Source organism: Cyrtonyx montezumae, unplaced genomic scaffold (assembly GCF_038088225.1).
Source record: "Cyrtonyx montezumae isolate F1298 unplaced genomic scaffold, pur_monq_1.0 scaffold_8, whole genome shotgun sequence".
NCBI classification, from domain to species: Eukaryota; Metazoa; Chordata; class Aves; order Galliformes; family Odontophoridae; genus Cyrtonyx; species Cyrtonyx montezumae.
The window spans coordinates 84,491,159-84,513,818 of NW_027072089.1; the positions used below are offsets into that span (position 1 = coordinate 84,491,159).

Below are 22,660 nucleotides of genomic sequence, written 5' to 3' on the forward strand. Positions count from 1 at the left end.
CTGCGCAACAACGCCTTTTATACCCATACACGCCTGCTCCGCCCGCGGTCCCGTGACACCCGATCGAGCCCAAGTCCCTCCCTCCCACAAAGCCTTCACGAAGCTACCACGAGCCCCAGGGACACGCAGCTCTGCCTCACGACCCTACAGATTCAAAATGGCAAAGCATTTTTATGTCAGTGATTCTCTCTCTTTTTCAGGTTGGGATTTTTTGCTTGTCCCATTTAGAATTAAGAGCTGTTTGGGGCATTCATCACCCCTGACAGCTGCTAATGCCCCTCAACTCTGCACAGTCACTGTGCTAAAATATTTGGAGAAAGTAACGGGACTATTTGTTTCTATTTTGGACTGCACCTGTCCACCTTTCAGTTTATTAGTCTTCCTGTGACAATGGCTAGTTCCAGATGCTTATGGGGAAAGTGAAAATCCTCCACAGTGGAAAATTAATACAAGGGAATGGGAGCCAGCCCCTTTCTGTTACAGGTAAGCACGTTGTAAAATTCCTTCCATAAGCCAACCACATCCATGTGAAAATCGACTTTGGTTTTTGTTCTCTCATGATTCCTGCTAGGAATCCTGTCACGAAGACTGTGCTGTTGAGTAAAACCGAATTGTATTTAAAAAGAGGGGAAAGTAACTAATTGTTTTCAAAAGCTTTCCAGCTGTAATTGGAGTTGCTACTCTTATACTGTGGTCCTCCAAACTGCACAGTGGTTGATATGATGATGTACAGCAGAAAGTAGAGCGGGGCAACTTTCCAGCTGGCTGGTAGTCCTGGGCCTGATGCAACCCAGGCAACGGTTGTCCTTCCTGCCTTCCTGAACAGGAGCTAATCCTTCTGTGAAGCCACGTAGACATTACAGCCAGGCACGAAGCAGCCTGCACCACGGAGCAGCACAAAGCTCATTTCACGATGATGTTGGTCATGCCTCCTGGTGCCACAGAAACTGGCCCAGGCACCCTTTGAGCAGAGCAGCCCTGAAAGATGTCCAAAGCAGCCTGCAGAGCTTGGAGAAGCCAGTCAGTGGTGGTTGTATTGGAAGTCAAAGTGGCTAGGAGGTCCAAACAGCTAAGATTACAGTAAAAAATGGGGCAAACTTGTCAGCCAAGAGTCAGAGTCAGCCAAGCTGACTCCTCACATGGAGAAAAATAACGAACACACTTCCAGTCTCCATAGGCAGAGGCAGTGTTTCTTCATGCTAGAGAAGATGGATGTGTCAGCGTGCTTAGCCTGGATATCCCAGTTGACTATCACTGAAGTAGAAGTATCAAGGAAAATACACTGCGTGGGTTTCTGAACGGTTCTGAAAAACATCGACCCGCTCTAGTAAAGCATTCGGAAAGGTCTCAGCGCTCCACCTCACAGCAGCAGAGCAGCCACAACTCCAAACACCGCCAGCATCCGCGCAGCCCCACTGCGGAACACCGTTCCGGAAGCGGAAGCGGAAGCGGACTGACGTCCGCGGCGGAAGGGCGGTGCGTGCTCAGCCATAGACTTCCGGTAGCGCCGGCGGTTTGTGTTCTTCGCCCGCCGTGCCGCCGGGTGCGGGCGGCATGGCCGTGAGGCGGGCGCTGCTCGTGCTGCGGTCCCGCGGCGCCCTCCCGCCCGCTTCCGCCTCCCCCACGCGGCGCGGCCTCAGCGCCTGTCCGCGCGAGGGGGCCGCCGTCAGCGTTGGCTCGGTGTGGGCCCGGCGCGTGGGCCGGGCCCGGCGCTGCGGGGAGAGCGGTGAGAGCGGGCGGGCGTGGGGAGCGGGGAGCTCCTGTGTGGCTCGAGCAGTACGTCAGTGTTCTGCTTGTCTTTCTCAGGTGTCAGCGACTCTGCGTCTTCGTTTTTAGAGAGCAAGGGCAGTGTTTCCTTGCTGGGAAGTAGGAAGTTTTTTTTTGACACTCACGCTCTGGTGTGTCTCCTGGAAGAAAATGGTAATTTGCTACGTACGTTCCTTGGGGGGGTCGTGAGGGGTTTCTTAGCTTGCAGAGCTCGGTTAATTAATCCGCAGCAGTGTGCAACTGTTGGAATGCGGTTGAACGTGGGCTGCTGCAAAAAAAATGCAGCTCTTGGGGTGGAGTGTGTATGCTGTATAAAATATACCTTCTCTTACCCTAAAACGTAAGGGAAGAGATCATTTTGGGTTCATGATGAAGTACCTTTGCTACCTCAGTAGCATGAGGAAGAAGGACCGCATGGCTGAATTGCATTGTGATAGCTCACCGCGCTGGAAAGGAGGGATCCCAATCACTGGCTCCTCCTGTATAGTTTCATCCTTCGTGTGTGCCAGCCTAACTCTCAGGGAACTTTACGTGTGTTGATAGTGATAGGACCTGGGGGAGTGGTTGAGAGGTTGTGAGTACCCCATCCATGAAGGCATTCAAGGCAAGGCTGGATGTGGCTCTGGGCAGCCTGGTCTGGTGGTTGGCAACCCTGTCGACGGCATGGCGGTTGAAACTAGATGATCCTTGAAGTTCTTTGCAACCCAGGCCATTCTGTAATTCAAACTACAGTTCTTTTTGATTGACGTTATTCTGAGACATGAATGAGCTCATAGTGCAGCTGTGTGAGCACTGGGACACATACATAGCAGCAGGAGTAAGGGTACGCGCTTTTGGTGACGGCAAATGATTAAAGCAGCTCTGCTGTTGAAAGTTACTCACTCTCAGACCCCAGATTTGCTTTCTAACATTAACCTGCCACATGTTTGAAACTATGTTTTGTGCTAGTTCACCATGCACAGAGTTCAAAGTGTATTTTAAGATGGACTCAGAACTTGGCAGGCCTAAAATCAGAGCTCTTTGTTGGGAATTGCTGAGATTTGCATATTTTCCATGGTACCACTTAAGAGTATACTGAAAGTAGGTATCTGCTTTTGAATGCCAGGTTTCTTATAATTACGCAAGAGATGGCATTCTGTAATACTTCCAACATTAATCTTGCTGATATTGTAATAGTGCTGTACTGCAGAAACAGCTATGTCACAGGTGTTATTTTGGAGTGGAGGAACTTGGTTGTATTGCCCGGTTGTGCTCTGCTAGTGCTAGATGGAGAGGAATGTACTTTATTACCTTTCATAACTGACTGCTTTTTTAAAAAACTTTGTAATGTATATTAGAAGTCGATAATCTTCATCAGCTGTCCAGCTGAATGTTGTTCTATTTTGTTTTACTTAGGACTCACTACTCAACAGTCGGAAGTGATTGTATCTGCATTAGTGAAAATCGTGAGCACCAACCTGGATACGATTTACAAGGACATGGTGACCAAAGTACAGCAGGTTAGCTCAAAGAGGGTGGAAGGGTTAAAGTCAGTTGAAATCCGGTATGTCTGCTAATGAAATGCACATTGCTGTATTATTTACTGGTAGACCGTGTTTAAAAACTTGAAAGTGAACAGCTATCCCTGAATATCCACCGGCTGTTGAGTTTTGTCTTGAATCTATCAAGCAGCTATCAAAGTGTTGTGATGGACCTTGACACTTAGGAACTACCATCTGGTACAATGTTCATGAGTTTTTTGTTTCTTTGTTTGTTTCTTTGTTTCCTCCTAGCTTTATTTTAACCTGAAAAGGCTTTTACTCCGTCATAGGAGATACTCTAAACATGGATTTAACTATTTACAGCTCCTACATTATTTTCTCTAGTTATACAGCAGCGAAGAAAAAGATTTCCTCCTGTAATTTACCATTCTGTTATGTGGCCTGTTTCTAAATATATCTTTCTGTCATAGTGACATTTATATTGTACTAGAATTGAGCTAAACTTCTTTGCAATGATTTTAGTGTGTGGTTAGTGTAGTTGTATGTACTGATAACGCTCAGGAAGAGTATGTTTTGGATGCTGATTTTGTAAGTTTTCTGTTTCCTTTGCTGCATGTTATTCATGGTATACTCTAAATCCATGCAGCATATATATATAAACTGGTGAGAGGAACTGAAGAAAACTTGCTTGGAAATAGACTGGTAATTCTGAATATCTAGAGATCCATCTTGGCTACCAGAAAATTGCATTGACTTGAAGTGAATTTGTGGGGGGATTGGCTGTTTTATTTTTGGGAGGGAATCCTTAGACAAAGTGTACGCAGGTAGATCTGTGTAAGCATGTGGACGTGAAAGTGTTGAATATTGCTATGTTATGCTTTTAGGCACTTCAGCCTCCAGAAATAAAACCAAATTCAGCGTAAGACACATTTAGCTGTATCGTGGAACTTAAGCATCTTTTGAATGTGATTAGCAGTATCTAGTATGCTGGAATTCCCACACATAAGTGAGTCAAATAGGCAATGCTAGTGGGAAGAAGTAACTGAAGTTCTTAGCTCTGTGAGGCTGTCACTTTACAAACAAAGGATTTAACTAATTTTATGGTAACTGAGTTGCTATCTTCATGTGAGAAAACTGTTTGGTGAAGAGGAGAGAGAATGAAAGTAAGCTGGACACATCAGGGAATAAGAAAGGAGATATCCATGGCAGTAGTCTTCCTGCAGATCTTTTGTGATACGTCCAATACACTGACCCACTGCATTTTTTTAATTCTTTTTAAAGTGCTGTAGTCAGGTAGCCTTTTCTAAACAGTGCTGTAAATTAGACTGTCCTTACTTGTCAAAAACGAAGTTATAGTGTCAGATTTTTAATGGTATTAGTCCAGAATCAAAAGCAAGGACCTGCTTATTAGTGGTAAAGTTCAGCAATGAGAGGGGAATCCCTGTTCGCATGTGGATAGTGTAACATCTAGAGCAGAATCTACAGACCTTTCCATCCTCCAAAATGAAGAAGGATGCTTGTTTGCCATCTGTCAGCTCACTTCTGTCAGTGAGAAGAGTGTTTAAAAGTGTAAGTATAGTGCATGATTCTGCTCAGCTGAATAGGAAAGTGGAGTGAGCTCTCTTCCATGGGAAGGTGGAAAAGGAGGAAGTTACAAGAGTAGGGTGGCACTGGGGAGTCTTGGTGTGGAAGCTGGCTTTCCTCTTTTAGCACAGTGGCACCTTTTCTCCCTTCTCCCTAAAGCCTTTGCTAGGTTAAGAATTTGAAGACTTAGAAGAGAGTTTATCCTAGGCTATTAGTTGAACTGTTCTGATCTGTTAGAATTTCTGATTACAAATGATTTACCACAACTTGCTTGTTTTGTCACTTTCACTTGGTCTGTCTTGCTTTCTTTGAAACTGAAATAATCAGTCTCAAATTACCAGATTAAAAATTTCAGAGTACCTGAATAGCCTGTTGTATTTGTACGCGCAGATGAGAAAAACATTATGGCTACATGTCCTGAGGCTTGTCTTCTGTCTTTTAAAGGAGATTGCTCTTCAACAAGTTATGTCCCATATTGATGGAGTGAAAAAGGATATGATTATATTGGGAAAAAGTGAGCTTTCAGCTCTTCGTTCAGAAAATGAGGTAAAAATCAGTATCTTCGACTTGTACCACTTGTTTTTCATTAAGGATGTAAAAAAGTGGTTTGTACCCAGGGTACAAACTTGGGTGCTGATATGGTTTAACACCGAATTATTAATAACCTCGTGAAGGGGCAGGATGCACCCTCAGCAAGTTTGTGAGTGATCCAAAGTTGGGAGGAGTTGCTGACCAACAGACTATTGATGCCTCTCCATCCTGATGGAAGCTGGAAAAATGGGCTGTTGGGAGTCTCGTGGAGTTTGACAAAAGACTTAAATCTTCCTGGTTATGTGTGAAATAGAGAAGAAAACAATGAGGGAGGAAGAAGCTACTGAGCTGTATATCCTAAATTGTTGATGCAGCTGTTGCTCTTTTTTGTTAGAATAATTTTCATACATTAATAGAAGATGCTACAACTATTCCTATTTCATATTTCTTCTGAAAGAAATAGTGATAGATTAAGTTACCTTAGAAGTGTAGAACTTACCTAGAGACCATTCAGGGAATTGCTGGCTGCATTTTGATGCTTAGCAATTTCTTTTTAAGGCTAAACAAACCTATTGCTTACTGTCTTGCTTACTCTTTTTGCTCTCCACTCCTATGCTACTTGCTGCAGTCTCCCATCATCTTGGTGGCTCTCTCCTGAGCTTGTTCCAGCATGTCAACATTTGTCTTATACCAGAGAGCCTAAAGCTGGACACAGCTTTTTTGGTGCAAGCTCACAAGTGCTAAACATGGGAGAATAATCACTTACCTTTGGCTGTGTTTACCCTTGCTAATGCCATCCTGTGCGTTTGGCCACCTGTAGTGCTGTGGGACAGTACTAGCTTCTGTCCTGATGCTTGGAAATGTGCACTACTGAGTGAGTACGTATGTGCATACACTTGGGTCTGTCTACACACATACTGAGGATATAGATGGATTTAAACCACATTCATTCTGCCTTCTGTTGTGGTTTAACCTGGCAAGTGGCTGAGCATCACACCATCATGTGCTCATTCCTCCCCCTTCCCAGTGGGATGTGGGAGATAATTAAAAACTAATAAAGTAAAACTCATAGGCTGAGATAAAACTATCTGCTAAAATAGGGGAAAGGAAAATAGTATGTCTGTATAATAGATATAACAAGTGATGCACAAGTAATTGCTCACCATACCAACTGCTGCCCAGCTAGCATCCTGAGCAGTGGGAGAGAGAGGGAGATGAACTCCAACTCCCTTCAAAACTCCTTCTGCTTGATATCATTTGGTATGGAATAGCCCTGTGGCCAGTTTAAGTAAACTGTCTTAATTCTGTTCCCTCCCAGCTCCTTGGGCCCTTCACTGCACGTAGTCTTGGCTCTGTATATGCTGCTGAGCAGGCAACTACAAATACCAGTGTGTTGTCAACATTATTTTTCTCCTAGAACCTAAACATAGCATCGAACCAGACACTGAAAAAAAAAACATCCATTCCAGCTGAAACTAAGACACCTTCCTTTCACAGTGTGGATTATAGTAATTGCTACTAATCATTGAAATTGCCTATATTTATAGACTGTCGGTTTCTGTGTACAATACTAAAATGTACATTTCTTTTCTGCTCTCCCAGAGAATAAAACTTGAACTCCAGCAGATAAAGAAGCAAGTCATGGTAAGATACTGTACCAATATAATCAAGAATTATCACGTCTCTTATTCACTTAAAAAATGTTGCTGTTACGATTTTATTGTAAACGTTGTGTTTGATTGTTGTATATATGGGATAATGAAACTGAAATTGAGGGGACAGATTGGGCTGCAATGAAGTCAGTTTCACATGTATTTAATTTATTGCGAGAGAATTGTAAACTGTACAAGTAACTGAATTTAAATTTAACTGTCCAGAATTTGAAATAGCTTTTAAATGTCTTAGCCTCTAAGTTTGGGACCAGTATGCTTGGTCCCACTTGCCTGTGAGTGAATGACCTTAGCAAGAAAATGTGTTTTTTGGAGGAAACTCACTTGTTAATTATGTACAGGTTTAAAGATCAGTGCTGTGTTTCTGCTCTTTATAGTTTGCTTCTCCTGACTTACAGTCGAAATAGCTTTCTCTCATCAAGACTGCTTCAAAACCTATTACTTAGATGAACATGTAGCTTTTACACAGACAGAAATTCTTGCAAAAATGATTAAGGTTGGAAACTGTTTCATGTTAGGAAGGGCTTAATGCATACTAGCTTTCAGAATAAAGTTTTTAAAATACATTCAGCATCTGATTTTTGTCTTGAACTTCATTGTTTTGCTTGCTTATAAGTATATGAGTTAGCATATTCAGTGGTAGAACGTGAAAGATCTGAGTCATCTTTGTTTTGGTTTTTTTTTTTAACTTAAATGTCTTTAAATTTCACTTTTTACTGTAAATATAAAATAATTTTAATGATTACATTTGCTCATACTTCTAAAGGACAGATTGACACAGTGTTGTAAAGGCTTCAAAATAACACAATCTTTTCATTAAATTGCAACATCCTGCTGTAAGGCCATCTAATTACAACAGGTTCAAAAATCCTAGCATAGAAATTGAGTGTCATTATTATTCATACTACTTAATGAAGTCTTGTCTAGCTGACATCAGTCTGTTTGAGAGATGTTTACTTGTTTTTAACTGCAGAATATCCCAGAACATCATCAATCTCTTGAATCTCCCACACATTCATCCCATCAGTAGCTTGCCTTATGACAAAGTGTCATCTGGCTAGAATTCCTGCAGGGAATTTAATTTAAAATGTCAGCTGTCACTGAAGATGAAGTAGGAACTGCTTAGAGTTATCCATGAAACAAAATACTTAGTGATAGTTTTAAAAGTTATGTGTTTAAAAATAATAAACATTTTCCGTCTAAGTTGTCAGTGTTTGTTTTTTTTCTGAGAGCCTAGACGCAGTCTTTAGAAACATTTCCTTTTAAATTTTAAACTTGTAAACTGTTTTAGTTTACAATAGTAGAGCTTAGTTTACAATAGTAGAGCTTAGTTTACAATAGTAGAGCTTAGTTTACAATAGTAGAGCTTAGTTTACAATAGTAGAGCTTAGTTTACAATAGTAGAGCTTAGTTTACAATAGTAGAGCTTAGTTTACAATAGTAGAGCTTAGTTTACAATAGTAGAGCTTAGTTTACAATAGTAGAGCTTAGTTTACAATAGTAGAGCTTAGTTTACAATAGTAGAGCTTAGTTTACAATAGTAGAGCTTAGTTTACAATAGTAGAGCTTAGTTTACAATAGTAGAGCTTAGTTTACAATAGTAGAGCTTAGTTTACAATAGTAGAGCTTAGTTTACAATAGTAGAGCTTAGTTTACAATAGTAGAGCTTAGTTTACAATAGTAGAGCTTAGTTTACAATAGTAGAGCTTAGTTTACAATAGTAGAGCTTAGTTTACAATAGTAGAGCTTAGTTTACAATAGTAGAGCTTAGTTTACAATAGTAGAGCTTAGTTTACAATAGTAGAGCTTAGTTTACAATAGTAGAGCTTAGTTTACAATAGTAGAGCTTAGTTTACAATAGTAGAGCTTAGTTTACAATAGTAGAGCTTAGTTTACAATAGTAGAGCTTAGTTTACAATAGTAGAGCTTAGTTTACAATAGTAGAGCTTAGTTTACAATAGTAGAGCTTAGTTTACAATAGTAGAGCTTAGTTTACAATAGTAGAGCTTAGTTTACAATAGTAGAGCTTAGTTTACAATAGTAGAGCTTAGTTTACAATAGTAGAGCTTAGTTTACAATAGTAGAGCTTAGTTTACAATAGTAGAGCTTAGTTTACAATAGTAGAGCTTAGTTTACAATAGTAGAGCTTAGTTTACAATAGTAGAGCTTAGTTTACAATAGTAGAGCTTAGTTTACAATAGTAGAGCTTAGTTTACAATAGTAGAGCTTAGTTTACAATAGTAGAGCTTAGTTTACAATAGTAGAGCTTAGTTTACAATAGTAGAGCTTAGTTTACAATAGTAGAGCTTAGTTTACAATAGTAGAGCTTAGTTTACAATAGTAGAGCTTAGTTTACAATAGTAGAGCTTAGTTTACAATAGTAGAGCTTAGTTTACAATAGTAGAGCTTAGTTTACAATAGTAGAGCTTAGTTTACAATAGTAGAGCTTAGTTTACAATAGTAGAGCTTAGTTTACAATAGTAGAGCTTAGTTTACAATAGTAGAGCTTAGTTTACAATAGTAGAGCTTAGTTTACAATAGTAGAGCTTAGTTTACAATAGTAGAGCTTAGTTTACAATAGTAGAGCTTAGTTTACAATAGTAGAGCTTAGTTTACAATAGTAGAGCTTAGTTTACAATAGTAGAGCTTAGTTTACAATAGTAGAGCTTAGTTTACAATAGTAGAGCTTAGTTTACAATAGTAGAGCTTAGTTTACAATAGTAGAGCTTAGTTTACAATAGTAGAGCTTAGTTTACAATAGTAGAGCTTAGTTTACAATAGTAGAGCTTAGTTTACAATAGTAGAGCTTAGTTTACAATAGTAGAGCTTAGTTTACAATAGTAGAGCTTAGTTTACAATAGTAGAGCTTAGTTTACAATAGTAGAGCTTAGTTTACAATAGTAGAGCTTAGTTTACAATAGTAGAGCTTAGTTTACAATAGTAGAGCTTAGTTTACAATAGTAGAGCTTAGTTTACAATAGTAGAGCTTAGTTTACAATAGTAGAGCTTAGTTTACAATAGTAGAGCTTAGTTTACAATAGTAGAGCTTAGTTTACAATAGTAGAGCTTAGTTTACAATAGTAGAGCTTAGTTTACAATAGTAGAGCTTAGTTTACAATAGTAGAGCTTAGTTTACAATAGTAGAGCTTAGTTTACAATAGTAGAGCTTAGTTTACAATAGTAGAGCTTAGTTTACAATAGTAGAGCTTAGTTTACAATAGTAGAGCTTAGTTTACAATAGTAGAGCTTAGTTTACAATAGTAGAGCTTAGTTTACAATAGTAGAGCTTAGTTTACAATAGTAGAGCTTAGTTATCTTGAGTATCAGGATTCCTTCATGGAAGTCCAATTTCAAAGTGTACCTAGGCAAAGATTTCTAAAATTAGTGAGTTGTAGGTTTATGAAACATGCCCAGAATTTGTAGAAAGTTGTGTTCTTTATCAACTCTTGTTTTCAGTGTTCTGGTATAAAAGTAGTCAGTTTTTTATTTGTTCCAATGAGAATGAATTCATCCTACAGACCACAAGTGGAAGGGCAAGAACACTTGTACTTAGGAAATCTAAGCACATTGGGTGTCTCGAGAATCCAGTTCCTCTCTAATTAGAAAGAGGCACAATATTTTTGTCTAACTTGTTTTTGCTTACAATTAAATAGAAATTCTTGTTCACTGCTTTATCCTTTGTATTCCCATAAGGATGAAATTACCAGAGTTCGTGCTGACAACAAACTAAATCTAAACCTAGAGAAGAGCAGAGTAAAAGAATTGGTAAGTTCTGTTCACTTTCTTCTTAGAAACATCTAAAAATTGAATAATCTCTGAATTTGGATAAGAACGTCTGTTCAATATTAATCTGTAGTATTATTCCTTTTTAAGATGCTATTAATCCAAATTAGTCATCCTTGAATGCTGTAATATGGGGTACAGTGGTGGGGAGTTTCTTTGTATGTCTGTCTCTTTTGATATTGTTTCAGTATTGACATTAATGTACTACGGTTAAATATTTCAGTTTTTTGCATTTAAACATTCCAACTAGCTGCCTGGAGATTTTCTAGAGCTGTGCTAGTAATATATCGTCACACTGAGTTAAGTATAAGCATTTCATTATCTTGCCATTACTGAAGATATTTCCTTTCCCTGTAACGGGAGAATTCAGTGTGGCTAGTCTGTCAGGCAGTATGTGTTGTGAAAGTAGTTGTGATTAATTTTCATTGTAACTGATACTGATTCTGATTGTTTTTGACTTTGAAATATGTGTAGAATTTAATTGGCAAGCGTTTTAATTAGATTAACAGAAATGAAAAATTAGAAGATACATAATTTTGCATTAGATGGAGCACTCTGAGTAGAAATTTGGTTTTAGATCTTTTTTGAATAGCTTTTATGAACCTGAATTTCATCATTGAAATGGACACATCTTTTAGTGACATTTTTCTGCAAATTTTAATTCAGTCCCTTTATCACAGGTGGGTAATGAAGAAGTAATATTTACTGCAATCTCAACAGTAAGAAATGTTGGGGTGTAAGTCACTTTCTGTGTATGCCCCCTTGAAGTTGTCGCCTGCTTGAGATTAATGCTGAAAGAGATTATCTTAATTTGCCAGCACTCATGTCAGCCATTTCTTATGTTTCAAACTCTAAATGCTTTATCTTTTAATAAGTTCACTCTCCAGCAAATGTGAAGTGGAAGTCTTCATTACCTAATGCACATCTGCTTATGCCCTGATTTATATCTGCAACGATACAGATTGAATTGAAAATCCTGAAGTATGGAACAAACTTTCACTTACATTCGTGTGCTCTTGCATCACTGTGTCGCTCAAGTTTGCTGTTTAGAAATATCAAGATGCATCTGACAGAACTGCATTTTCTCTGAACTGCAAAAAAAAAAAAAAGGACTTAAGGGGAAATCTCCCTGTTTAACTTCAGAGTGGGGTTAACCTTGCCTTTCTTCTTATGTACTTGTATTATTACAGACATGTTTTGGTGTTTTATAACAAAAGGATGCATTTTGGTTTCTTGAAGCTCAGTTTAAAAACCTTGGGGCTGACCTAGCTTCTAGCCACAAGGCAAACTTGAACAAATGCAGACATCAACAGAGTGGCTTGCAGAATATAAATTATTCAGAAAACATCTATTTTGATAACAGCACCTATACATAGTTAAGCAGAAACTATTTCAATCTATGTGTTACACTGTTTATTTTAAATGTAAATCTACCTTTGGTGGTGATAACCAGATTGTTAATATGTGGTTCTGTCCATGCAGAATCATAGAATGACTTGCATTGGAAGGGACTTTAAAGACCATCGTGCTGTGGGCAGAGTTGCCACCTACCAGATCAGGCTGCCCAGGACCCCAGTCAACCTGGCCTCAAGCACCTCCAGGGATGGGGCACTGTTATGTTAAACTTCATACATGACTTTTAAAAATTGCATTGTTTTATAAATGTTTTGCCATGTTAACAGGTTGAGGAATTTCACTTTGAGACAATATATGCTACTGATTTCTTTTTTTTGTCCTTGTCATCAATTTGCAGAATTTAGTAACATATGTTTTATTAATTATAGACACATTATTATTTGTCTCTTTTTTCTATGTTTGTAGCCTTATGCTATTTCTTAATTGGATCTTTAGATCTGTTAGAAGTTCAAATAGTGTTCTGGATCTTTAAAGAGAGTTTTTCAGCGCTGAGGCGTTTATGTAGGTTAGTCTGAGTTTGATGACAAAGTGAGATATACCTCTAGACTGGAAGGAAAAAGAAGTCACTTTTCACATGGGAACATCAGGAGATGAAGTTATTGCTGTGTAACTGAGGATTCTGAGATGGGAGCCTGATGACTTAATACTCTGCACTGATGGCTTAGCAGCTGTCCTAGGAGTAACTGAATTGCTTTAGTAGCAGGTAGGAACCATTACAGATGTCAAATAATGCCTGTTCATGTATCAGAAACCTGCCTTAAAGGTATGCTTCTTGAATGTGTTTACCTTTCCTTCAATCCAGATAACCAGAGTTTCTAAGTAAACCAGGACTTCTGATTTATAGTACCTATCTTTCAAGTGTTTCTGAACCAGTGACTTGACATGAGATGCAAATGTTTTATGTTTACCAAATATAGCATTTTCAGTGGTGTTCCCCAGGTGTTGTTCGGACCATTTCAAAATTTTGAATAGAGAATTGCCGTAATGCTGGTGAAACATCTTTGGTAGCTGAGTTTGCTATGACAGTTTAAAAACCACTCCCCTTACTGAAGAAGGCAGATGGTTCAGTCTTCTTGGCATTCGTATGCTCTGTGAGTTAGTTAACTGCCCTATTTCCTCTTCAGAATCACAGGTCAAAATGCAGGTCTGCCAACTTTTCTGCCAGCTGCTTTTTAATGTATTTCGTTGTTCCAGCTTGTGTTGAACACCTGTCTAAATTCAGCTTTCCAAGTGACAGCAGTCACCTTGCAATACTCTCTTTCAAGTGTTGTCGGACAACATGGTCGTTCAGATTCAGTTTTGTAGAAAACTGGAAAGCAAAGAACAGAAAAGGAAGCATGCTTTTAAGCATTTGGGAAAAGGCTTAAGGATGATATCATATTTATCTGTCTTTTTTTTTTGTTTTTCCCTTCCAGCATTCACTTAATGAAAGAAAACTACTCGAAATGAGGACAGAAATAGTGGAATTGGTAAGAACTTGGTAGCTTGTTATTATATAACAAAGCTTTTTTTACTTGTCTTAGAGAGCTGGTACTATTTTTGAAGCTGCTCATGCACTTAGACACACTTCAATGTACAAAACGTCATTGAGATTTGTTATTTTTCTATGTATTTCCATAGTGGTACAGATAACTCTAGCATCTACAGAATAGGAAGGCTTATATATGTTAGTACATCATAACCTGTTCAGTGGGCTTTTGTTTGTTGGTTTGTTTTGAAATTTCAAGTATGTAGCATTTTCTGTAGGCAGAACACTTAAGGTTGCTTTTCGTTTCTTTAAATCAGTGACGTTTTCCGTGTTCAGTGGAACTGAAACACTTATCTTGATTGATTTGGCTTCATTTTAGCAGAAACCTTTACTAAAGTATTCCTCTTCGTTTTGTTTCATTACTGTAGAGAATTATTCACAGGAAGACCTCTAGTCATAAATCATTAACTGATGACAACGTTTCAGTAGTGATGATTTGAAAATACCAGCACCAGAGCAGCAGCTGTTCTGACTTTACAAGCTTGATCTTTCAGTCCTTTCTGAGTAATAATTCCATCTCATTTTTTTCTATGAAGTCCTGTCTTCTGTCATAATCAGATTCTGACTTCGTCATTCTGTAGACGTTTCTGCAGTAGAATTCACTGCAAGAAGGAGACATGGTTTTTACATCAAAAGACCTATTCTGATATTTCTAAGGATCCATACGTTTTCATGCTTCTCCAGTATGTTTCTATCACAAGAGTCTCTTAGACTTCTCAATAGCTATTATAATTGAGATGTGACTTGAATGTCTGTGGGCCAGGTGACAGATTAAAGTGAGTGATTATGCTGCTAGATTGAGATAAGAAGGCACCCAGTTCTGCCATGTTCTAGATTACATGTTACTGAACGTGCGATGAAAGTGTACTGAGTTCAATTCCTTAGATATGGCAAGCTAGGAAAAAACTCATTTGCTGTAGAGTAAATAACTCCTAATGACGATACTCCACCAGGGAATAGTATAGAAGATGGTATATTTTAAGTAGTTCTATACAAACAGTTATACAGGTAATACAAAAGAGAAGATGGCTCACCTTTAAGATGACAAGGCTCGCAGAGGACTCCACATGGGAGGGATCTCCAAGAAGAGATCCTTCCCTGGTGGTGGTCAGCCCTTAAATGGGGTTTGAGAGAGGAGGAACTAGGCTCCACCCCTTCCACCCACACAGGTATATCACCTTCACCTGTGCCCCCATGGCTGACTTGGTGCTCACCTCAGGTGACCAATCAGTGGTTCAGGCCGTGATTCAGCAGTTCCCATACACTCCACCCCTTCACGACATGAACCACTGATCAAGTAACCATAAGGTGAGTTCCCCTTGATACAGAGACCCAATACATCGCGACGCTTACATAATTGCCCGTCGCAACGCATGCTGATGTAATCTGATATGAGTGATGATCGGCGCATCCGTCGAACTCTTCTTTGGGCCAGTGCTCGGTGGTATCTACTGGAAGCATGTAATCATACAGTGCAGGTCCATCTTACGTGTCATCAGTCCCGGTTAGACCATCACCAGATGCTTCACATGGTCTTATAACAACTCTGGAACACTGCAGTATTGTTTTGATTCCTTCTGGTGATTCATAGACTTATGGGGAGTAATACAAGTGTTTTAGAGGTACCAAGAGGGGAAGATCCGCTTTCCAGGGCAAGATACAGGCCGTATTCCTGTCTTGGGTTAACACTTCAGCTTGTACAGGGGCACGCCCTGGTCGCCTGTACCAAACCCTTTGACCCGATGTCTGTGGCTGTACGACTATATCAGGCACCAAAGGGGGTGTCCTGATCTGCCACAGAGACATGATAGGGGTCCCCTTAGCAATGAAGACTGGAGTGTTAACCATTATTTCAGTAGGCCATGTACCTATAACCGGAGGAGCTACCGAACCCCCCACCTCCAATAATCTCCCCCAAGGTGCAAGTAGGCCGCACCATCGTGGTCCTACCTGCACCTTCCAGGGCCATTTTATTCTATTGGTACCTGGTTCTAGGTCCTCAGGGGCAGGGAGCAGAAGGTTGTTCTCATTGCCAATCTGAGGTTTCACTTCATTATCGGTGCCCGTAATTTGGATCCTAAGTGGGGAGGCCCATATTGTTTGTAACATTTTCAAGGCACTGGGTCTGCCATCTCTAGGTCTTTCATTCAGGTCCCGCAGGGTCTCATGGAGTCTCTTTGTCCACCCCTGCAGGGACTGAGAGTCTGTCTTCAGGGCAGCCTTGAGAATACCATTGTAACGTTCGATAAGGCCTGCCCCCGTTGGATTATATGGCAGGTGGAATCGCCACTCAATATTATTTTCTTCTGCCCAGCGTTGTATCACTGCACCCGTGAAATGACTTCCTTGGTCACTCTCGATGACTTGCGGTGTCCCGTAGGCAGCCATCAACCTTGTGAGTGCATTTATAGTGTATGCCTGGTTGGCTTTTGGTACTGGATAGGCCTGCATTAGCCCACTCGCGGTGTCGACACAGGTTAGGGCATATCTCGCCCCCTCAGACCGAGGGAGAGGCCCAATATAATCAACCTGCCACCTCTGTAGAGGATTGTGTCCTCTAGCAAGATGAGCTGTAGTTTCAGGCAACGACCTCGGTCTTATCTTAGAGCAGGCGTCACAGTCTCGGCATGCTTGAGCGATGTCCGATAGTTGTACGGGCAGTCCCCACGCTTTAGCGGCTGCCCACATGGTCTTCTGCCCAGCATGCCGCAGCTTTTGATGTAGCCAGTAAGCGATATTCTCAGATGGCGAGTTCTCAACCCATCTAACTCGGGCCAGTGTGTCGGCTTCATCATTTCCTGGTGACTGTAGGGGTTGATGACCAGAAACATGGTAGACACACACAGTTCTGTGTTTGACTGTATTCCATATGTCTAACCACATATCTTTGCCCCAGATCGGTCGGGAGTGGATAGTCCAATCCTGGGTGGCCCACTGTGCGATCCAAAGAGTGAGCTCCCGATACACAGCCCAACTATCTGTGCAAATATTCAGGATACCATCACCAGGTTCTTTGGTTATAACCATCCACACCGCCCGCAGCTCCGCCCACTGGCTGCTTTGACCATCCCCCTCTTCGAACCAGATTGTGTCTGTGGCAGGATGGTACGCTACTGCTCTCCACTTACTTGGGTTGCCCTTGCTGGACCCATCCGTGTACCAGGCATCTTCAGGAATAGGATATTTTCCTTCCTGGACGGGACTCTTCTGTGGTGGAGCAACCGAAGTTTGTTTTGGTGCATCACTATGATACGTTACTGGGCCAAGAATCTTCTGAAGCTCTTCTTTCAACGGTGAGGAAGATAGACTACTCCTCTGACTGAGATAGGCAACCCATCGTGCCACCGTCTGCGCCTGGGCCACCCCCGTCTTAGGAAGGTGGGTCAGATCTCTTACCCACCCCTGGATTGGCAATGTAGTCTTGACTATAACTTCGGCCGTTTGGGTTATTGGCTCTACCGCTTGTAATGCAGAATAGGCAGCCAATAACTGTTTTTCAATCATACTATATCTTTCCTCTGCTCCATGCCACACCTGAGACCAAAATCCAATGGGGGTCCGAACAGAACTCTGACGTTGCCACAGGCCCCAGCCAAAGCCATCTTGAGTTACGTGAACATCTAGCTCAGCTGGAAGGGTAGGATCAAATATACCCAGTGCCTGGGCTTGTTTAACTGCCTGTTTCGCCTGTTGAAAAGCATCCTGTTCTGTTCTCCCCCAGTCCCATAATTGGCCCTTTTTGGTAAGTCTATATAAAGGTCTCAGCAGCTGCGCCAAATGAGGTATAAAGGAACGCCAATATCCCAATATACCCAGGAATTCCTGCAGCTGCTTTGGTGTTGTAGGGACTGGAAATGCCTGAACCTTATCTATGACGGCATCAGGTAATACTTTGGTCTTTCCTGACCAGACTACCCCTAGAAATTTTACGGACAGTCCTGGACCTTGCACTTTTTGAGGATTGATAGCCCATCCTCTTTCACTTAGGTAGGCAGTTAATGAATCTGCTGCCTCCCCTACTGCTTCCAGTGAGTCGGATGTTAACAGGAGGTCATCAATATAGTGGTATAGGTTCACACTGTTTGGTTTCCTCCAATCAGCCAGGTCACGTGCCACCAAATTATGACAGTATGTTGGTGAGTGCACGTACCCCTGTGGCAAGACCTGAAAGGTCCACTGCCTGCCTCCCCACGTAAATGCAAATTGATCTTGTGATTCTTTAGCAATAGGTATGCTAAAAAACGCATTCGCTAAATCCAGGACGCAATGGTAGGTTTTAATTTCCCTACTAAGAGTGTCCATTAAGGAGGCAATATTGGGTACGGCCGCATGGATGGGCGGCGTGACCTTATTCAGTTCCCTATAATCCACCGTCATTCTCCATGTTCCATCCGACTTCCGTACTGGCCATATGGGGGAATTATATGGGCTGTGTGCAGGCCTTATAATACCTACTTTCTCTAATTCCTGCACTGTTTTTGATATTTCTTCTTGCCCACCCGGGAGTCTGTACTGTCTTACATTAGTAATCCGGCGTGGTTTTGGCAAACAAATGGGCTCATGTTTCGCATGGCCCCTCAATATTGTCCGTATTGCCCGGATACTAATGTACCTCTGCCGTAGTCTGAACTCTCCCACAGTTGTCTGGAGAGCCAGACCCCATAGAATGTCTATGCCCAAGATATATTCTGGAATTGGGGCAATCGACACCTTATACTCCCGGGGCGGGAGACGCCCAACCCCCAATTTCAACCACGTCTGGGTGACTGGAATAGTCTGTCCCCCAAACCCACCAATCATCACTCTATTACCCTTAAATTTCGTTGGGTCTCCATATATAATCGATGTTTCTGCGCCAGTATCCACTAGAGCCATCACCTTCTGCACATTTGTCCTGGACCAGAATATTGTTAGTTCTACATAGGGCCTCCGGTCACAGCTAGAGGCCCTATGGGGACCAGAATTTTCCGTTAATCCATGAATTTTGCCAGATCTAAATCTTTTGCCACAGGTGGCTCAGGCACTGTAGCCTGTGACACCTGCGGATATTTTTTCCTTCTGTTCGGTATTATAAAGTCAGCCAAATTCCAGGTTGTTGTTGGTGTTTTTTCTATAATTCGTACTCCCGATTTTCTGGGAGCACTCTGAAATTTCTGATCATTTCTAAGCTGTTTCCACAGCTGTAACAAAACATGGTTGGGTTGCCCATCAATTTTGGTAAATGCAACCCCAGCCCGTATGAGATCATTAAACATAGTCCTCCGGGATACCCGTACGGGGCCTGATCGGGGCATCCGTGGAGCAGGCTTTTTAGTTCTAATAGGGAAGGCCTCAGCATCTTCCACTATACGAACATTACGCCTGGTTCTTACGCGCTCCGTCTCCCCTAAGTCTGCTACTAACTGGGCTGCCTGCTGTACGATGGCTTCTGATGCCACCAACGGATTTAATATGGAAACCAACATCCCATATAGGTGGGAGGGGGCCTGCTGTAGTATTAGATCTCTCATGCCCGCTGTAAATTTTTCCGTATCGGGGCTTTCAAAAGTGTCCGCATACAGAGCCTCCCTCATACCCAGTTCTCTGATATAGGTCTGGAGGTCCTCCATAGAGGACCACAAACCAGTATTAAGAGGGATATCGGTTTTGTTGGGCCATGTTAAGCGGCATGCAGCCATCAACCAATCTATAATAGAATGGTTTTCCTCATTATAATGGACAGCTGCATATAATCTTTGTCTTAAGGCCGGGTTTATCGTTATAGATGCTAATTTTGACATTTCTGTTCCATTTACTAAAACACTTTCAGCTCCTGCATCCCATAACCTTAGGAGCCATGATGGTATGCTTTCCCTTGGTTTCTGATGGAACCGTTGTACTAGGTCCATCAACTCATTAGCTGTATACGGACGAGCGGTCACATGGAGGCAGGTTTCTGCAGGGGGCCATTGGTCAGGAGGCACCCCTGCTGGTCTATCCTGTACCTTTTTTGTTTTTTGAGTTATAATAGGCCGAATCTCGAATGGGTCCATCATAGATGGAGTTTCGAGATCTGCCTTAGAGATCTTTTCCCCTGTCATATCAGAGTCTTCTTCCTCTGATTTTGGGGTGTCTTCTACCAATATATTCCGTATTTGTCTTGTGGGGACATTTAGGCCAGGCTTTTTGGTTGTTAATGTACCCAGCTGTTGTTCCAGTTTCTCAATACGGTCTCGTAATAACTGATTTTCAGTCTCCAAATTAACATTTGCAACATCTAACTTGAGTATGGCCATTACTAATGGCCAGGCTACTGCAGAGGCAGCTAACCGCCGCTCCTTGGTAACAAGTATGTCTTTATCTAATCCTACGAAGTAGTCAGTCAAATAAGATGGAGAAGGAGCGGCAGTCCCTGGAACCCGCATGGGTCCCCATTTCTCAATAACGGATGCCAATCCATAGTAGGGTGACCCCATGAATCCTGGAATTAGACCAGGGATTGTCTGTTCTAGGGGGGTAACGTTCTCCCCCTTGGCCCATTTAAACATATTCCAAATAAACGACATTATGGATTTAGTTAGAGCTGCCTGGCTCGCCAAATGTAGAGTAAATAACTCCTAATGACGATACTCCACCAGGGAATAGTATAGAAGATGGTATATTTTAAGTAGTTCTATACAAACAGTTATACAGGTAATACAAAAGAGAAGATGGCTCACCTTTAAGATGACAAGGCTCGCAGAGGACTCCACATGGGAGGGATCTCCAAGAAGAGATCCTTCCCTGGTGGTGGTCAGCCCTTAAATGGGGTTTGAGAGAGGAGGAACTAGGCTCCACCCCTTCCACCCACACAGGTATATCACCTTCACCTGTGCCCCCATGGCTGACTTGGTGCTCACCTCAGGTGACCAATCAGTGGTTCAGGCCGTGATTCAGCAGTTCCCATACACTTGCTTTGAATGCAAATTACTTCATTAACGTACATTTAAGGAGGAGTTGGAAGTATAGTTGAGAGGAATGGGTTACATTTCTAAATAAACATGGAACTGTTCAAATTATGTTTGTTTTATTTTCTAGCATGCACAACAAGATCGAGCTCTGACGCAAATAGACAGAAGAATAGACAGAGAAGTTGCTGATCTGAAGACAATGCTGGAATCGCACAAACTTTATAATATTAAGTATTTAGCAGGTAAGATATCTTGTGGTGAACCTGTTAAATTGGACACTGTTTTTGCAAGCTGTCCATTGACTGTATTCATAAAGGCCTGGTTCAAAGAAAATATGAATACTTTTAAGTAGTCTTGGTCAAAATCAGCAGCATTATTACCAGAGAAAGTGTTCTGTAATTCACAGCTGTATTTTGCATGGACTACGCCTGTATGTTCTTTCATTCTTTGTACTGCAGTAGCGTGTGTGAGAAATCTAAAAGATAGAAAATGCTTCATCTGTGCTCAACTAAAATTATAAAAGCAGCCTGCACTTATCTGTCTGATGGAGCTCTACCTACAAAATGGAATGCTTCTGTCTTTCAGAGCATTCATTATCAAATTCTTCAATTACTTAGTTTTCAGGCACATGCGTTAGGAAAAAAAATAGCTTATTGCTCTTGTAGAAAAATGACAAAATATTAATCTTTCCTAAGTATGCAGCGTTGTTAAATGAACAGGATTACAGAAGTTATTCTTCTTATTTAAACTTCTTTATTATTCTTTCACAGTAGGTTTTGTCACTGTTACAATCATGTCTATAATACTGCACTATAGGGATAAGCTTTACAGAGAACCATTACTGAAAAATAAAAGGCAACTTATTTAAACGAGAGGAAGTGCTTTTCCCCACCATCCATACTCATAAACTACTCATGGAAGTAAAAAAATATAAGCAGAATATGTTTACTTAAATGGCTTCCATTGTAAATGGTGGCAAAAATTCTTCTGTGTTTAAATCTAGAAACTAAAAGTTGATGACTAGAAATAATAAAAAAAAATACAATACAAAACAAATTCATAAGCTTTCATGAAGTAGTTTGCATTTATTTGCTTGAATACTTGACTGTGTTTTAGTAATCCTATTAATCCTCATTTCACAACTGTAACTTTTTGATCTTTTTTCGAATGGTAAGCAGCTAAGTTTTTTTTTTCCAACCTTTTGGTAGTTTTCCAGTCTAATTCCCACATTCATTTTCCTTCCTCCTCCTTTGTCATTTTTGTGTCCCTCTGCCTTGAAATTGTGTTTTGTAAATTAAAAAGCTTACTTTCTTATATGAGAAAGGAGTGGTGATTTTATCTTTAGCATTGTAGCTAGGTTTGTGCTTAGGTTTGTGAAGATACGTTCCAAGAGCTAATGATTCAATATCTCTCTTCTCCACTTCTGTTTTCTTTCAGGTTCAGTATTTACATGCCTTACAGTAGCACTGGGATTTTATCGTTTATGGACTTAATAAAGCATCACTTTTAAGGGACTTCTACTGTCTTGTTTTCTGAAAAACAGAAAAAACTGTCTTTGCTTGAACTTCAACCAAGTCTTGAATGTTTTATTTATTTTTTTGTGAAGAAGACTGTTTTGAGAATGTAACCAAAGATGTGCCTAGAAACAAACTGTACATATGTCATGCCTATTTGGAATTCACTTACCTCTGAATAAAGCATTTGTGCTATTTTCCTCATTCTGAACTACAGTTTGCCTTGCTTTGCAGAGTGCCACATAAGAGCAAAGACTGACATTCATTCCGATTGCGTGGGGCTGCATGCACTAGGAATTGCATTCTGTTGTCTGTTCAGACATGCTTACCAGAGTCGGTTGCATCTATTGGACTGGAATTGTGATTGTTAGTATAAAACTGAAACTAAATGTTTTGTGGCTTGGAGGCGCTCTTGTTTAAGTAGGATTAGGGTTAACTGAATCGTGCTTACTTCTTG

At 40.8% G+C, this 22,660-nt stretch overlaps 1 protein-coding gene across 1 annotated transcript; it reads left to right on the forward strand.

Moving 5' to 3' along the window:
- Positions 1–1,554: 1,554 nt before the first annotated feature.
- Positions 1,555–22,182, forward strand: LOC136058890 (mitochondrial calcium uniporter regulator 1-like). The gene is made up of 9 exons (XM_065752673.1): positions 1,555–1,726; positions 1,807–1,920; positions 3,163–3,266; positions 5,277–5,378; positions 6,966–7,007; positions 10,727–10,798; positions 13,648–13,701; positions 20,817–20,931; positions 22,127–22,182. Exons 1-9 carry the CDS (start codon positions 1,555–1,557, stop codon positions 22,180–22,182), a joined length of 831 nt encoding a protein of 276 aa, XP_065608745.1.
- The last annotated feature ends 478 nt before the right edge of the window (positions 22,183–22,660 follow it).